Source organism: Periophthalmus magnuspinnatus, chromosome 14, assembly GCF_009829125.3.
Source record: "Periophthalmus magnuspinnatus isolate fPerMag1 chromosome 14, fPerMag1.2.pri, whole genome shotgun sequence".
Lineage (NCBI taxonomy): Eukaryota > Metazoa > Chordata > Actinopteri > Gobiiformes > Gobiidae > Periophthalmus > Periophthalmus magnuspinnatus.
In genome coordinates this window covers 12832630-12847573 of record NC_047139.1, presented here as the reverse complement: position 1 = coordinate 12847573, position 14944 = coordinate 12832630, and the positions used below count along the sequence as shown (strand labels likewise).

Below are 14944 nucleotides of genomic sequence, written 5' to 3'. Positions count from 1 at the left end.
TTAGTCCTCAGTGCATATAAAGGAGGTAGTGAGCTGGATATGGTTCATGGTGAAGGCCACAGGAGCTCAGAAATGATCTGAACGAGTCAGATGTACAGGTAAGGGTGTTCATAAAAAGGAAGGGAAACCACATCTTATGTAGAAAGGTAAGTTTCAGCCCTTGAGAAGGAGACGTCTGCAGGATGAATAAAGAACAGCATCCACATGTGTTTCATTTTGGAATAACAAAATATATGTAAAACAGTGTATTTGCATAATATAGGATCTTTAAACCACATGCATTTTTACAAGTGCCTTCTTTCGACACACAAAAACATACTTTTTACACAGTACAAACCAGTCTAAGGTGCAGATTCAGTCAAAACACCCAACTCCATGCACTGTTGTGGTTAGAGCACTCATAATACGCCTTTACCTCAGACATTATTCAAGTAAGTTTATAGCCACTGCTGGACTGCACTGCAAAACGGAGTTGTCACGACTTGAGTTGAAAATATTCATTTTGAGAGTGTGTGTATGTATGTGTGTGTATGTATGTATGTATATATATATATATATATATATATATATATATATATATATATATATATATATATACATATGTATAGATTTATATTTTTCGAAGACCATCATGCTTACAGCTTACTTTGCTTACAGTTTTACAGTTTTTTTTCAACTGCTGTAACAGTAAAGGCAAAATTTTGGCACAAATTTCAAAACTTTTCTCTCAGGCAGCAAATACTCATCATGCTCGCACAACCTTATCCATTTCCAAGCCTTTTCTCAAAATTACAAAAACCTTTTTGCAGAACCTGATTTGACACATATTTACAGCATATGCTCTGCAGAAACAGTACAGTACTGGTCCTACTCCATCACACTACACGTCTAAAAGTGTTGTAGCATTCTCCGGCCAGCGTCTGGATGATGGTTAGATAAGTTTATAAATCTGATGACTGTGTTTATATTTGAACCACAAAGTGTCCTTTTTACAAGAGCGTTATATGTTTTGTTCACAAAGTTTACTTGCTCTAACATTTTGAATTGTTTTGTGTCTTGTGTGAATAGTTTTGCAAAGTGTGCTAAAGATTTGCCAGATTTATGAAAAGTTTCAGAAAACGTGCCAAAGTGACTGAAAAAAACTGTACTGAAGCATTATATTTTATACTACCTTTAATTAAATATACCTATACCTCACAGTCAGAAATATACTGTAATGATCTGATATTTTGTGTTTAGTTCAGAGTTGATACCTATTGTCACTTTTGTAACTCTTTATGTGTTGCTGTTAATGTAACTGCTCTTGTGTGCGACACTTGGTTGCTATGTTGACAAGCCGATGTGAAGATTCTATTCATCATTTCCTGGTCTGTTTAGGAAACTGGCTTTAGTGAGTTGAGACGGCTGTTGTTTTGCTCTTGTTTTGGCGTGGGTTACAGCCTACAGTAGCCCTTGTGCTCAGAAAATAAACAATCAGAAGAAATTTGGCGTGATTCCTTACACCAGAACGCTACAGTATTTAAACAAAGTAACTCATTTGGCCTATAAATTAGATAAATCAAAACTAGTTAAACTACTCAAATCAAGACAAACATTCTGAGTTCAAGTCATGTCACTTTTTTGCAGTGTAGAAGTTGAGATAAGGCAGTTCAGTCTGTATAAGTTGACATAAGGCAGTTCAGAGCTCTTCTCTTCATGTCCTCCTTATTGCCTGGGTTAAATTATCTTTGGATGTGAGCTTGTCCACACACACATGACATCTGAAGCTCTGACAGTCTTTGCCTGCCATGTTATCCACTGTGGTCAGTCTCAGCTACACACTGCAGACGATCTCAGTGTCACAGCGCCCTCTTTTGGTCAGCATCTTCCCTCTGCAACACACCAACAGGTAGCACTCACTCCTCACCTGTGGCCGGCGTACCTAAAAGCACATGGTTGCGGATTATCATACAAGTAAATATTTTAAAATCAATATACATTTACACATATCAATTTTATTTGCCAGTTGCCAGTGCCTTAACCTGTAGATAGAAAGCCACAAATTTACCTAGTTTTTTATTGAAATGATCAAAAGATGACTAGGGACAGTTAACAATTCTATTCAAACACCATATACACAGTTTAGTTGCAAAAAAGGGAGGATTTATTGTTTAGTTCCACTTTCAATGTCCATTAATTAACCATATTTATCCAACTAAATACTTGACAAAAGAAGATCCAGTTCCTGGTAACTTACCCTGTGAAAGAGAAGCATGTGCCTGTGGAGAGGGATCACCAGCGGGTAGTGGCAGACAGGGGGCGATCTCTCCCTCTGAAACACATGATAGATCAGTCAACAGGATGCAGTTGGCCCTCTACTGATATGCTTGCTATTTTTGTAATATAAATTATTATAATAACGAATAGTAAAACATGTAAAGGTGTAAATAATGCGCTTACATCTGCAGGTGCGTCCATACAATGTGCAGGCAGCTCTGTGTTTGGACGAGAGAAAGCATTGTCAGACGCCATTGTGATAAAGCATATGTTTGGAGTGTTAGCATGTTAGCAGTAGCATCATGAGCACATGCATAATATGAAGAAAAGTGACAAAAGTTGGCAAAGAAATGTACATGCTTTTACAACTGAAAATACACAGGTGTATCTGTGATATTATGTGATAGTACAAACTATAAATAGTGAAATAAGAAATAAGATTAGTGTCACTTCAAAACAATATTAATCAAGAAGAAGCAGAGGTGGGTAGCCAAAAATTGTATTCAAGAGTAACATTACTTCAAAATAATAATAATAATAATAATAATAATAATAATAATAATAATAATAATAATCAATGAGAAGTACAAAGTAGTGGTCCATGAAGTTATTCAAGTAAGAGTAAAAAAGTACTGTGGGAAATTACTAAGCCTACTCAAGTAATTTTTTAATTTAAAGTGAATGTAATTGGAAGGATAAATCATTAAATAATTATCTTTAGCTTTCATAGATCATTAGTATTTTTCAAAGGTTAGGCGACTTGTAGACTTTCTCACTGTGTGGAGAGTAACCAAACTTTTACTCAAGTAAGATACTGTTACTGTAAACAAAGTATTCCTCAAGTAGGAGTAAAAGTATGGTGTTTGAAAACTACTCTCAAGCAGGGCTAGCCCAGCCTATAAGCAGAGTAAGCAGCTGCTTAGGGCCCCATTTATATTGGCCCCATACATTTATATTGAAAATAATGTTTGGAAAGTTTTTTTTCTGAGAACTAAATGGCGCTCGGTTGTTTATACTAGTGTACATATCCCTCTAACTATTAGATGTGTTTTATTTCCAGTAGATAGATCAGTGGTTCTTAACCTTGTTGGAGGTACTGAACCACACCGGTTCCATATGCACATTCACTGAACCCTTCTTTATTGAAAAATAAAATGTAATTTTTTTCAAATTCAAGACATATGTATGTTTTACTGGTGCACAAAATAAACCGTGCATTAACATCACTGTGTTCAAAGAATAAAACCAATACAATGCATAAACTCACAACAAATTACATACATACCTTTTAACAAAGACATGACCTTTTTTAATACTACCACACTGAAATTATTTTAATTTTGTATTGTATTATGTATTCCAATAATGAACTTATTGCATTTATGCTTTTTATTCTTTTTAACATTTTAACACACACCCATCATCTAATTTCCTTTAGGCTACAATAATAATGAATATTTACTGCAAATCAGTGTGACTTCTGTTGTTGCCTTTGAGAGACCAGGTCAGAAATGCACGGCTTCACCTTGGCCACTCTCATGTCATTTTCACAGCAAAGTCTGTTTCTTTTCTTCGTTTTTATGTCGTTTTATGTTTTTATGCCGTTCAAAGTGACAGTATTCAATGACCAATACACACTAAGAGGAATCTGTATCTGCACACCCAGCTGCTCTTTTACTGTACATTTACATAACATATCAAAACACAATATATAAAAAATGTATTTGTAAATAAAATATATTCAAAACAAGTGGTATGGGTCAAAATAAATATATATTTACAAACCACACACTGCAAACAGTGAACAAACACACACACTTCAAAATGTAAACAAATACACACTGGAAACTAAAAATACACTGTACATGTGACAGTCATTCTGTGACAGGGGTTGGAGGATCGAGTCCCGCTCGGACCAACGTCTGTCATTGTGTCCTTAGTTTTGTCATTGTGTCCTTAGTATTTCATTTGATTTTTTAAGCATATCTTTTTAACTTTGTGCATGCCCTTATTTGTATTTGTATTTATTCAGTGTGTTTATGTTGCACTTTTTCACCGAAGCAAGTTCCTAGTTTGTGAACTGTGTTCACAGACTATGGCAATAAAAGTCTTCTGATTCTGATTCTGATTCTTAGGCAAGACACTTCACCCAAGTGGTGTGTGTGTGATGATTGGTGGTGGTTGGAGGGGGGCGCAGATTGGCATTAGCTAATGCTAATGATTACACATAATACACATTTGATCCACAATTAAGTCAATGGCAGAATAAACCACGCTTACCGATCAGGAACAGCATCCAGTCCATCAAATCATAAGGTCCTCTGTTCCTCAGTCCACCGTGAGATCTTCACTCGGTTCCACGAACCGCTCCAGGTCCGAGATGCCTCTAGTTTAACTTGTACAAACATCCACAGTGTCCTCGGTCGCCTTTGTTTTGTCCGTTTCGTCATGTTTAAAACGCAAAACTGCTGCAAAACAGTGCGTAAAACGCAATTACGCGCGCGTAATTTTACGCGCGGATCTTTGCCGGAGAGCGGGCCGTCGGAACATTAAGGGGTTAAACACTTAGAATCTTCAGCGAGTTTTCATTCCACGTCGGCCACATCGGCTAAAACTCTGGTAGCGGCGCATGAGGACGCCTGACGTTGATAAAATTCGCAAATACGTATGTGAATCACATAATTGTCTGGAGCAGCTCGTCCCCGGTCACACTCACTGACTCACATTGAAAAATAGCGCAGAATGAATTGTTGTGTGTTTATTTTCAACTCCGGTTCGATTTTTTTGTGCGCAGCACAGATTTTCCCCTCAAGGTGTGCTCTGGGTGTGTTGAGGCAGCAGAGAGACATTTGAATGGCTGTTTTACACATAAAAAAACCCCTGAAAGTTAGTGAAGTTCAGTTTATTTAAAGTTCGGGACAATGCATGAAGAGCCAAGAGGAAGATCGTTTTGGGGAAAGGGGGACTTTACAGAGAGGAGCCGAAATATGTCCAACTTTACGCCATTGGACCTGCAGATAAAAAAGTGAAGTTGGACGTGTATATTTCTGCAAGACAGGACACACCTCAGAGGACAGAGGACAGACAGGACACACCTCAGAGGACAGACAGGACAGATCTCAGAGGACAGAGGACAGCAGGTGAGTCCGTTTATTACATTGGCTGTTTGTGGTTGTGGCTTGTCTTGTTGTGGTAATTTATTTAGATAAGCACCTGGTTTAAATATTTACCACTTCCCTTTGCAGACTGCGCTCCGAGCTAACGAGCTAACTGCTAACATGCTAACTGCTAACATGCTAACTGCTAACACGCCACTGTTAGCATAACAATGACTGTTGTGTTACTTTTACCGCGTCACACTTTCACCATCATGGACAGGCTGTGCGTCTTTTAAAAGCTCTGTCTCGTCTTTAGAAGCCGCTCTGTTCAGTCGTTCGTCAATTATAATAAGTTACACTGCAGCACAAGCAAATAATCACCAGCCACTTAGCAGCATTAGCATGCTACTATTGTAAACACAAGAACTGCGCTGATATCCTCTGTGAACTATAAAGACATTTAGAGTGCTAAATATTTGTATATGTCATGTGACAGTCACATATGATGACAGCTGCGCTTAATGTTCAGCTCTTCCAAATTATCTGATGATTATAAATCTGATGTTGTGTCCAGATTGTTTCTCTTACGCAACTCTTACATTGGATCACTTCTTTGTACTTCTTGAGTGATATGATTGTGAAGTAAGTGTACTCTTGCTTAAGTAGAGCCTCTAGGGTCTTTTTTTTTTTTTTTTAAATAAATGGTTGTGATGATGTCTTAATCTTGTCAAATATGAATATGTAGCACTGCAGTGGCAGGGCACCCGAGGGCAAATTCAGCTTAGGGCCCCCTGAAGGCTAGGGCCCTGATCTCAAGTATTTTATTTTTTTAAAAGAAATTACTCAAGTCAGAGTAAAAAGTATTTGGGAACATTATTCGGGTAACAACGATTTTAAAAGTCAGGACACAACATCTGATTTAGCTAAAGGAACAGTCCAAGAAACTGCTCAAATAAAAAATGTTCAAATAATTTCATATTGCAAAGATAAAGCTTTTGTCACTTGTCACTTACTCACAGAGGGAAGAGTAACCAAAACATTTACTCAAGTATAAGTACTGTTACACTTGATATCTTGTATTTTGATAGAGATGTATGTAGGGATGGGACGATATTAAATTTTAGACTCACGATTATTGTGGCCAAAATAATTGCGATTAATGATATTATCGTGATGATTATTAACCTGTTAACGTTCCAACGGCCCGGGCCTACTTTACAACTTTATAGCAATGTACATACACTTCTGCATCACCCGCACAAACAATCTACACATCAAATTAAAGCTGCGTGCTTATCTTTCTGGATATGCAAACCATTTTCACCTGCAATCACCACAGTGCTGACAGGAAAGACCTTTTTTCAGAAAAGTCACGAAGTGTGAATCTGGACTTCACTTACCATTGAGCGCTCTGGTTCTGTCAAACATCAACATATTCACACAAAGTTGGTCTCATTTGTTCCATAAAGGTCCAGAGAATATAATCCAGTAAAGAAATTATGTCCACATGTCCTGCTGCAGGAATGTACTCCAAATATGAAATCTGCTCCGTCACTTCTTTATATTTCTTTTGTCGATTTCAGTCATAATAAACTTCTGACAGCGCCAACTTTGTTCGGTGCTAAACACACGTGTTAGCTTGTGATTGACACCAGTGTTGGCCAATAAGGTGGGGGTTGTGGGTTACTGAGGCCGCAGACAGCGAATCAGTACTACAGATGACTGAAAGTTTACGCCCCACTCTTCCCCTTGTAGAATCAACCAATTACATTACACACATTTAGTGACGTTTTCCCCTTACAGCCACTGAGCAGTGGAACAGGATGATGTATCACATGCCATGGTTTTTCATAAACAGACGTACCCGGAAGAAAATGTGTACTCCTCAATGCCATGCTGTCAAAATGGACCAGTCCTTGTCGCATCGGAAGTGACGCAAGTGCCCGTCGACGAACACTTACAACGATGCAATTAAGGCACTTTGGTGAATTGGGAAATGGCCGAAGCCGAGTGGATGCAGAAATGTGTGCATAATGGCACATTTTACGCACTTTGATCGTACGTGATCGAGGACACTGTGAATGTTTGTACAAGTTAAACTAGCGGCATCTCTGACCCGGAGCGGTTCATGGCAAAGAGTAAAGATCCCACAGTGGACTCAGGAGTAAAGGACCTTATTTTTTGATGGATTGGATGCTGTTCTCGATCGGTAAGCATGGTTTATTCTGCTATTGACTTAATTGTAGGTAAAATATACCGTGTATAATCGTCAGCATTGCTTCTGTGCATATAGTGCGCATTCAGACCATGCACTCTGGCACATTTGTATTCAGCTGTATGAATTAGACTTAATTTGTCTATTGTTTAAAAGGTGTTTTATTCTGCAGTTTGCATTATTGTAGGTAAAAATATAAGATGTGCACACATTAGCATCTCATCTGTGCGCACGGGTGAGGCGCGCACTGGCACGTTCCTGTGGAGAGTTACGGATCAGACTTTGTTATTGTTGATATCTGACAGAATATAGTTCAGATAGAGATAAGCACAGAAGCTACAAGTGTCAGTGCTATGACAGAGTGGGCAAACACCAGAACTAACATCTAAATATTGTTATTGGAACTGGAAACATGAGCCAGTGTGGTGCCGTACAGGCGATTATAATCGTGCGTGATGATCACGATTATTAAAAAATGCCACAAACGATTCATTGCGGACCTTTTTTAATGCGACTAGCGATATTATCGTATATCGTCCCATCCCTAGATGTATGTAAGCCTTGTTCCCATCGCCTTCGTCATGTCTCAAGCCAGAATAAAAATGATCATCCAATTAGATCTGTTATTTTTTTCAGTGATTCATGTGAAACAAAGGAGCTCGCTGGTCACCATTGGTCATCATTTTGAATAAAATCAAACTTGTCTCATCTCAGATTAGTTTAGTGAATGAGTGCTTTGCTCGTTCATTTTGCAAATATAAACAAAGTTTTTGAGTCCCATGTGCTATTTCTTTCTGTATTTTTTTCCTCATGAGCAGCCATATTAGTTTTGATGCGTATGGATCGTGCTTTCCCTGATTGGCTAATCCATCAGTTAATCATGTCCATCTGGACTCGAGGAGATTCACCGGTGACCAGGCTCCCGATTTTGTAAAGTAAAGTAATCCCACAATATCCCCCAATATTTTGCAAATATACCCAATTAGTGTTGTCACAATATTAAAATTTCAAACTTAATTTTGATACAAGGAATAGACTCGATACCAATTCCGATATTACAATGATACCACTATGGTCTCATATCTATGTAATCCCAGCACCAGGTAGGTTCCATAGTGGTCCATGTGCATATACTATACTCTGAGATTTGATACAGGTTCATTTCTGTCCTGTTGATGTGACTTTTTAGGATCAATACTTGTTCAAATGAGTATCTAGTTTTGATACTAGTTTTAGGATCGATGGGTAGCTGGTTTTCGATACTTTTGACAACAATATTTGCAAATACTAACAGCTCCATGCACCAATTTGTCCAGCAGGAAGCGCCTTACCTCCGCACAGATTTACAGCCCACGTCCCTCCGTGCTCCATCAGATGGGGGCTATTCTGGGACTATTTACTCTGACTTGGGCTCAGTGTAAGCACACGCTGTGAGCCGGAGCACTCTGTTTACTCAGAGCGTCTCATATTGTCTGGAACCCATTCCAAACTGCTGAAGAAGGACTGACCGTAAAGTGCCTGCTGTGCGGTGGTCTACTTCAGATATCTGCTCAACTGAAAACAGGGCCAGGTCAAAGGGACTATATTGCTCTGATAAGAGAGCATTTTCTGAGATAAAAGATAGAGGGCAAGACAGGGATGCTTTTTAATATGGATTTTTTTATGTGAATTGGACATCATCAAAACATCCCAAAAGTCATTCATACCTTAGCTTAACACCTTAAAAAGAAATCTTACTAAAACGACCCAAACTGAATCTGTTTCTCCATTTGGAGTACCTGTACAGAAAAATGGCTGGGTTGTTTATAAAGGCTTCTGCTGTCTGATTGACTATAAAAAGCTATGCACAGAGGGAATTCTAATTTTGAATACTGTCTAAATGTTTTGGGGGTAAATATACAGTAAGAAGTACAGCTAATGTCTGAAGGGTTGGTCTGATAGACTAACCTGGCTCATACCAGACTGATATGTGTAGAACTCAAAATTGAGTTCTACACATTATCAGTCTGGGATGGCTCTCACTGAAAGCATTTGGAAAACGCAGTACGCCATTACAATTATTTGAATCTGATTGGTTGAAGCATTACAACAGCAGAGAAACAAACTTTTGTTAAGTGCAGCTGAGAGAAAAGCTCAAACATCTTTTCCTTCACAAATGCACAAAGCGCTTACCTCTGAATGTTTTCCAAAAACAAAATAGTCTGTATTTAAAGTAGGCTAAAGTACGTCCATTGGCATCATTCGTGTTTGTTTTGGTTTGTTTAAGTGCTTCACCTTTGGCTTCCTCCCAAACCATAATGCTGCCCTGAGCCGGACCAGATGGTTTCTCGGGAATTTGTGAACCAAATTTATCACGAATACTGTGAGAGTTCATCTTGCTGCGCAGGTCACTGATAGGTGGTAGATTGAGAATTTTTGGGGGTTTTGACAATTTTCTTTTTTGAATACACAGTAACATGTCTTGTCTTGAAAGTAATGATCTGCTAGATATTGGATTTTAGATTTGCTTTTCCTACTGTCTGTCAGCATCACCTTGACAAAAGCAATGCTGCAAATTTAGCTTAATGTTGTTTAATCGCTTGTTTGGACAAAGCATCCCTGATTCAACACATGGAAATGATTTGAATAATCTCTTTGCCCTCAACAATGCTTGCAACAAGGCCAAGTGAAGTGGTATCATCAAAATTAGCTGAAAATCAAATGCACAATGAAGACAAAGAAAATTGCAGCTATATTTTTGATGAGGAAAAGCTAAAAAAAAACTACCCCAAAAACTACCCAACCACGTGTGAAATTAAACAAACTGAAGCTAGTGCTACCTTCTTGTAGGTTTATCGGACTCTCGTTTAAGGCCTTGGTGGCTCTGCAGTCGTTCAGTTCTCCTCTGAGCTTGTCCATCTCTTGCTCCAGCTCACCACACCTCCTCTCCGCCTCCTGCAGACGTCTGGAGAGAAAATAAAAACACATTTATATGGGCAGTGCACTTGCAATTTTGTGCCATGACTTCAGGACTAACTTAGGCCAACCATAATGATGTAGTTTGTCAGCAATGGGTGTTCAGAATAGGAAGGAGACTATGGCAATGAGCTCAGGTTTTGGTAATTAATAGATCTGATATGAGGATAAAAACAATGTTTATTTAAAAACAATAAAACAAACTGCATTTGTTTTAAAAACTTGAAAAATTATTTTTTTTTTTGGGTAAATCCTTACTTTCCTAATGCATTCCTAGCGCTGCCCTTTTCTACCCCAGTTGTATCACTTTTATTTTTTTGACTGTCACACTAAAATCAATAAATAGTCTCAGATATAACCTCAGGAAGAGTAGCTGACTCACTACACTGCAGATAATGATGATTTAAATGTCTTTCTTATTTTGTACAGCACTTTGAATTGCTTTGTGTAAGAATTGTGTAAATACAAATAAACCTGCCTTGCCAGATGCTAATGGGGATCAGAGTAAACGATAAACAATCAGGCGGTGGACAGGAAGCTGTGAGTGGATGTCACTGACTAAATGCCCAGTTGTTTTGACATGTGGATTATTTCTGTTTGGTCAGTTTAGCATTATGTTTGTGTAATATTTATTAGCATTGAAACTTCATTAGCATTATGACCACTGAACATAATTACTGTTCTAGTGAGCGGAATAACCAGGTGCACTGTTCACAGCAATGAGTTTATAAGCGCTTTTCACAAGACCAGAGCAAAGTTTGGCCATCAATGCTAACAACAACTAGCAGGCTAATAGCGCACACAAGAGTAACTACAAAGCAATGTTTCCGTGGTTTATTCATATATTAAGGTCATTTGTAGTCCTCGAGTCAGGTGCATTGGTGCAGATACCTGTGCAGGTCTTCTTGAACAGTAGATATGTGGGTATCCTCCTCGTCCTCTGTGGTTTGAGTGGACATATTGGACACAGATGGGACAGTGGACACAGTTGTGGACATAGTGGAAATTGTGGACACAGTAGTGGACATAGAGGAGACAGTTGGCCCATGTCCCAGAGATACAGGCAGCTGCAGCAGGACGTTCAGGTTATCAGGCAGAGAACCCCGGAGCTGCCAAAGCTGCCTCTGAGCACAACAGAGACTTAGTAAGTGCTTTTTCATACTTCATTTGGACTCTTTTGTTTTTCATAAACAGTCGTTTTTCAGAAAGGACTTCTTTTATATAGACCTGTTTTCTCATACCTGACATGCTGCTCATGCTTTCTGCAAACTTTCTCAGAAGTCATGTGATATTACTGTTATCATAACGTGTCACGCCAGCTAATTTGACTAGTCTGTGTGAATAAACCATCGACACATCCCGGTAATATCACATGACTTGCGAATATATGGTTTGTTTAAAAAAAAAACGTTTTTTACTTTGATACATTTTAGAAACATGATACAATGACTTTATATATATACCATTTCTAAAAACTTCAAGAATATTACAGAGCATTATTCATTCAATCAACACTTGAGATGTCAAGCTACTGCTACTGCCACAACTGCCGTGGGGCAGACTAACACAGATGTGATTTCTTGACCATTGCAAGTGAAGCCTCTTGCCCAAAGGCAAATGTCTGTACTAAGCTACTGCTACTCGGAGAGCAGATTGTGCACAACTAATGCCTGTCCCACTTTACAAAGGCAGTTATGATGTGAGCGAGATAAAGTAGGGCACTTCTGCTCAGTGTCTGGATCCAGACCAACAGTAAAAAGAATAGGTGCTCTGGACTGTGCAGCACAGCTAAACACAGCTCACGAAATAGTGTGAAGATCAAAGAGACACAATTTTTATTAAACAAAATTGACACTCTCTGTTACTGCCTATCAAACGTGTCAAAGGCTTGTCTCCTCACCAGTTTGTCCGGGGTATACAGCCTCTCACACTCCCTGAGCCGTGTGTGGTCAATCTGCAGCATGATGTCCTCGCTGCGGTCCAAGGCCCCCGTCTGGCTGTAAAACAAGTCTCAGTTAAACAAATATAAACACATGTAAAGCAGAGCAGAGGGGCTGTGGTGGGGCTGAAGTGTGGAGGTGAGGATGAGCCCAGTAAACTCACCTGGTGGCAGTGTAGGAGTATCCAACAAAAGCCAGGTGCACCCCCACAGGAGCTGGCTCCATCAAGTCTGAAAGAGTCTCCTGAAACAAACGGATGTGAAAAAGAGGAGGTCCAATGAATTAATGTTTGTAATGTACTCTTAGCATAGCTCTTTTTTTAGTGCATAAAAGTCTGTTTCCCTTAGTCAAAGCTACTCACTGATGTTACCTGAAATAATAACACAAACACACAGCTTATCTAATTTGGCAAATTAACTTTGGGACTGATGTGTAAACTGTCAGAGACCAGTGTGGAGTTTTGCTGTGCTTTTGCTAACAATAACTAGCATGCAAATGCACCCTTCCTTATTGTCATTAACATGTAGACAATACACAGCTGACTTATTTTGACCTCAAGAGCTGCTTATACAATATATCTGTACTGGAGCAAGACACGTTTTGCATTTTGGGGAAAAATTGTGTACAGGACCTTTAAAAACTATTGCATGATTAAAACTCATTTAGCAAAATATATTTGTATACATTTCAGTACCATTTCACTCAGGCAGTCGTCCACTACATCAAAGTTGGACGTATCTGTCGGGTTGGTCACTTCTGGTTCGTAAGGCGCTGGGGCTTTGTGCAAGGAGCTCCAGTCCACTCCACTGAAAAAGGGGTGTGTCCTAAAGTCGCTTAGGCCCCTCCCACCCAGCCTGACGTCCCGTTCGCAGATTAGACCCGTGATGAACAAGTGTGCCCTGTCCGAAAGCTCCGGGCCAGATGGGGGGAACTCAAAGTACTCCTGTGAATTAAAACAACAGCACAGCTCTTGTAATCTCCTCTTTAAATGTGTTCAGTGATCCCAACTTCAAGCATGTGCCACCCACTGTTTGTTTTATAACAGAAATGCCACAAGATAAACTGTTAGTGGCATTCGGTTACCACTGGCGACAAGCAATGTTTTGTAGCTTTTGTGATGTTACGTAATGTAGTGGTACGTATGTCCTTGGTTTAGATTTAGGATGGAAATGATAACAGTTTCAGGTCATTATGGTGGGTAATGCTCAGTTACATTTATCCAGTTAGATTTAAGAAATTGTACTTTTCAGAGTACTTCTCTTGCAGCATACTTTTATTTATTACTTGAGTAATGTTTTTATTGAAACAACAGTATTCTTACTTGAGTCAAATTTTTGGTTACCTTTCCCATCGTGTGTAAGTCCACAAGTGATAAAAACTTTATGTTGACAATATAAGATGATTTTTTTGTGTCGTTGCACAACTCCTTCTGACATTGTGTTTTTTCAATCAATCTTTTGAAAATACCAGGTTTTGTGTATTATTTAATGTCAAATTACATTAATTTCAAATTATAACTCATATGTTATGTCCAGACAGTTACTGTTAAGTAAGTAGTAGTTTTCCCAAATACTTTTAAACTTTTACTTGAGTGATTTCTAAGTAATGTGTCCAATATACAGATAGATGTTGAAACATCAGGTGTCTTATTCTATACTTACTATATTTTTTTAATTAAAAACATTTTGAGAACCTTTGCATTATTTCACATACAACATGGATTAAAATTGTTCATCAGCTCTTGCTTTGCCATATTTTTTATCTTAAAATTTTGAAAAACAGGACTAGTTAATCTTAAACAATTTGCATTGGTCCAAAGTTATTTCAGCATGCTAACTTCCTGATTATCAACCAATATACATTTTGCTAACTTATTTTGACCTCAAGAGCTGCTTATACAATATACTGTTTCAACACAAATTTAGCTCAAATACTTAGAAAAATTGGGTACAGGCCCTTTAAATATACACATCTGTGGTCCTGACCTGAAAGTGTATGATCTTGGCATAGGTCTCTGTGATAGACTCGGCGTAGAACGGAGTGCACCCGAGCAGCATCTCGTAGGCACAGATGCCCAGGGCCCACCAGTCACACTCAAAGCCGTAGCCCCCTCCTCCATCTATGGCCCTCAGGATCTCAGGGGACAGGTAGTCTGGGGTCCCTACTGCCACCGTCGAATGGACCTGAGGAGAGCAAGCACTCATCTATGTAAATAATACAGTTAAGGAGCTAGCAGGGTATTACAAGACCATAAAGGCAATGTACATGATTTTTACTGTCTAAAAAATGTGAAAAACAGAACTGGTTCATTTTAAATGATTTGCAATGGTCCAAAATTATTCCTGACTTACCTTATGCATCCTAATTATTTGTTGCAATAATTTAAGTGTTTTTCACAAAACTTTTGCCATCACAGTAAAGCTAACACTAACTAGCATGATAACTGCACACCTCCTGATAAATAAAACAATAAAATGCTT

At 38.7% G+C, this 14944-nt stretch overlaps 1 protein-coding gene across 3 annotated transcripts in view; it reads right to left on the bottom strand.

The window, feature by feature from the left end:
• Positions 1-626: 626 nt before the first annotated feature.
• Positions 627-14944, bottom strand: part of LOC117381936 (myotonin-protein kinase) — a 31597-nt gene continuing 17279 nt past the window's right edge. For 2 of the 3 annotated variants that reach the window (XM_033978992.2, XM_055226762.1), the window contains exons 8-16: positions 14450-14647; positions 13159-13407; positions 12628-12707; positions 12425-12521; positions 11416-11648; positions 10389-10513; positions 2440-2474; positions 2237-2311; positions 627-1921 (exon numbers count right to left, since the gene is read on the bottom strand). In XM_033978992.2, the coding sequence (XP_033834883.1) occupies positions 1814-1921; positions 2237-2311; positions 2440-2474; positions 10389-10513; positions 11416-11648; positions 12425-12521; positions 12628-12707; positions 13159-13407; positions 14450-14647 (1200 nt within the window). In that variant the 3' untranslated portion in view covers positions 627-1813. The remainder of the gene's footprint in view (positions 1922-2236; positions 2312-2439; positions 2475-10388; positions 10514-11415; positions 11649-12424; positions 12522-12627; positions 12708-13158; positions 13408-14449; positions 14648-14944) is intronic. The other variant, XM_055226763.1, reaches the window with a different exon arrangement.